The sequence below is a fragment of the Perkinsus marinus genome (genome assembly GCF_000006405.1).
Source record: "Perkinsus marinus ATCC 50983 genomic scaffold scf_1104296941736, whole genome shotgun sequence".
In the NCBI taxonomy this organism is placed as follows: domain Eukaryota; phylum Perkinsozoa; order Perkinsida; family Perkinsidae; genus Perkinsus; species Perkinsus marinus.
In genome coordinates, this window is record NW_003212393.1 from 6,349 (window position 1) to 8,545 (window position 2,197).

At 42.4% G+C, this 2,197-nt stretch overlaps 1 protein-coding gene across 1 annotated transcript; it reads right to left on the minus strand.

The window, feature by feature from the left end:
• Positions 1 to 288: 288 nt before the first annotated feature.
• Pmar_PMAR010534 (hypothetical protein) lies at positions 289 to 1,385 on the minus strand (the record flags this gene model as incomplete). Its single annotated transcript, XM_002781591.1, has 4 exons — positions 289 to 343; positions 389 to 460; positions 1,144 to 1,244; positions 1,289 to 1,385. Coding segments are annotated over 4 exons (325 nt in total), but the record flags the coding sequence as incomplete, so codon positions are not given.
• Between the last annotated feature and the right edge of the window lie 812 nt (positions 1,386 to 2,197).

Sequence of the window (2,197 nt, forward strand, 5' to 3'; positions counted from 1 at the left end):
CCAGCTAAATACGACGACAATCTTGCCAACGATAACGAATATCCATATTTTCCATGCGACTACAGTGCGAGGGGAGGATACATACTACATCGCCCCAAGTAGCCACCGCATCAGCATAATACTGTTATTAATATTAACAACCATCCCAAAACCCCCTTTATACTTCAACAAAATTTTATATATCAATAGCTCCTAAACTAGGAGTCCTAATTATTCAATCATCGAGCCAATAAGGGATAACAAAGATATATCCAATACCACTCTTCTCAAGAAACTACTTCCCCTCCCCTACTTCTGTGCCCCAGCCGGCGCATCATACCAGCTCTCCTCAGCCCCATACCATCTAAGTATAACCGATAGTGGTATGTCCATAACACCATCAACTTACTCACTATCGTCCCAGTCATCATTTTCTCCAGATTTCAACACGACCATGCCTAGCGGTATCTCCTCAATAGATCTAAAGCAACACTACCATTACCCCCCGACCAAGAGTGAGGAAGGACGCAGTCTTCACAACTGTTTTAACTAGTTGATCTCAAAATTGGAAGGGAATTTTTTCCTACATAACATTCATTATACCATTGTGTGTTCTTTTAACTTTTGCATTCTACTATCGATACTCGAAAATATGCACATGATCAACTACATATGTCGGTGATAATATAAAAACTTCGAGGAAACCCTAGGAAATTCTAGTTTGTTTCTGTACACTTCTACCCGAATTTATGATCAACCACCTATAATATAACTTCGGGAACTACTGAGCTTAGGTGAGGGGAGCGAACATATATTCCTACTCCAACACTGTATAGGAAACTCCTGAGCTCAGCTGAGGAAAGCGAATATATATTCCTACTCCAACACTGTACAGGAAACTCCTGAGCTCAGCTGAGGGAAGCGAATATATATTCCTACTCCAACACTGTATAGGAAACTCCTGAGCTTAGCTGAGGAAAGCGAACATATATTCCTACTCCAACACTGTATAGGGAACTCCTGAGCTCAGGTGAGGAAAGCGAATATATATTCCTACTCCAACACTGTATAGGAAACTCCTGAGCTTAGCTGAGGAAAGCGAACATATATTCCTACTCCACTGCCCAATACTATTGCTAGATGATAGTGTTACGAATATCGTACCCGTCCTCAAGTCGGCACTTGACACGCACTCTGTTAGTAGTAGGTCCGAGTACATCAACGACCTCTCCAGTCAGCCAATCGCCATTAGAACAGGCTTCAATCTAAAGGCGACAATAACTACCGCGCGCCACAAAATTACTCCCACCTTCGCCGTAGCATGGAACTTGTCCAGGACAGATTTATTTTGTTTTTGCCGCTCTCGGAATTGGTATTTCTCAAAGTCTAGTAGTTTCACACAATACCTAGTAGAAGCAATAGACGCTACATGAAGTAGATGCAACAACTACTCAGTCTTGATAGCCTGTGGTATCCTCGGTAGTACTATACTGTAGTAGCGGTCTTCAGTTAGGAGCTGACAACAACAACAACAACAAAGATGATGATAATACCATATCATCGTCTGCTGATCCATTGGTGATAGCGCAAAAATATAACAGGAAATAGGCAAGAGTTTGAGTACAGTTAACGACGTTTATAAGCATCCTAAACGGTAACAGGCGCGATGATCACCATGCTGTTACTAACAGACTATATATGTGTATCGCTTCGCTCATGTGAACGACATAACTGACCAGACTCCCCACATCTGCACGAACATGATTTCCCTCTCGAGCAAACAGAAAACGCTCGCTACCGGACTACCCTATAGTAAGTCTATACCTTTCAGAAATCTTTTTGGCGGATTAGGCTACCGATTAAGCGGATAAGGAGGTCACCTTCGCGGATAGGGACATCAATTTAGCGATGAGAGTCGAATAGGGAAATCAATTTCGCGAATAAAGACATCAATTTCATGATTAAGGAATGCAATTTCACAAACAAGGACATCGATTTCGGGTTAGAGTTCCATCTACACAGAAGATTCTTCGTGCTGTTAGAATTGAGTGATGATGTGTAAACGAATCCTTCACGCTGCGCAGAAACATCCTCCCCGAAATTATTTCTGAGAAGATGTATAGTCCAGGCGGAAGTCGGCCCTGAAGTTTGTCAGACAAACTTTGTCATCTGAAGCGTTTCTGTCTCGTGCTTATTCCCCTCATGAACCTCGAAGGAG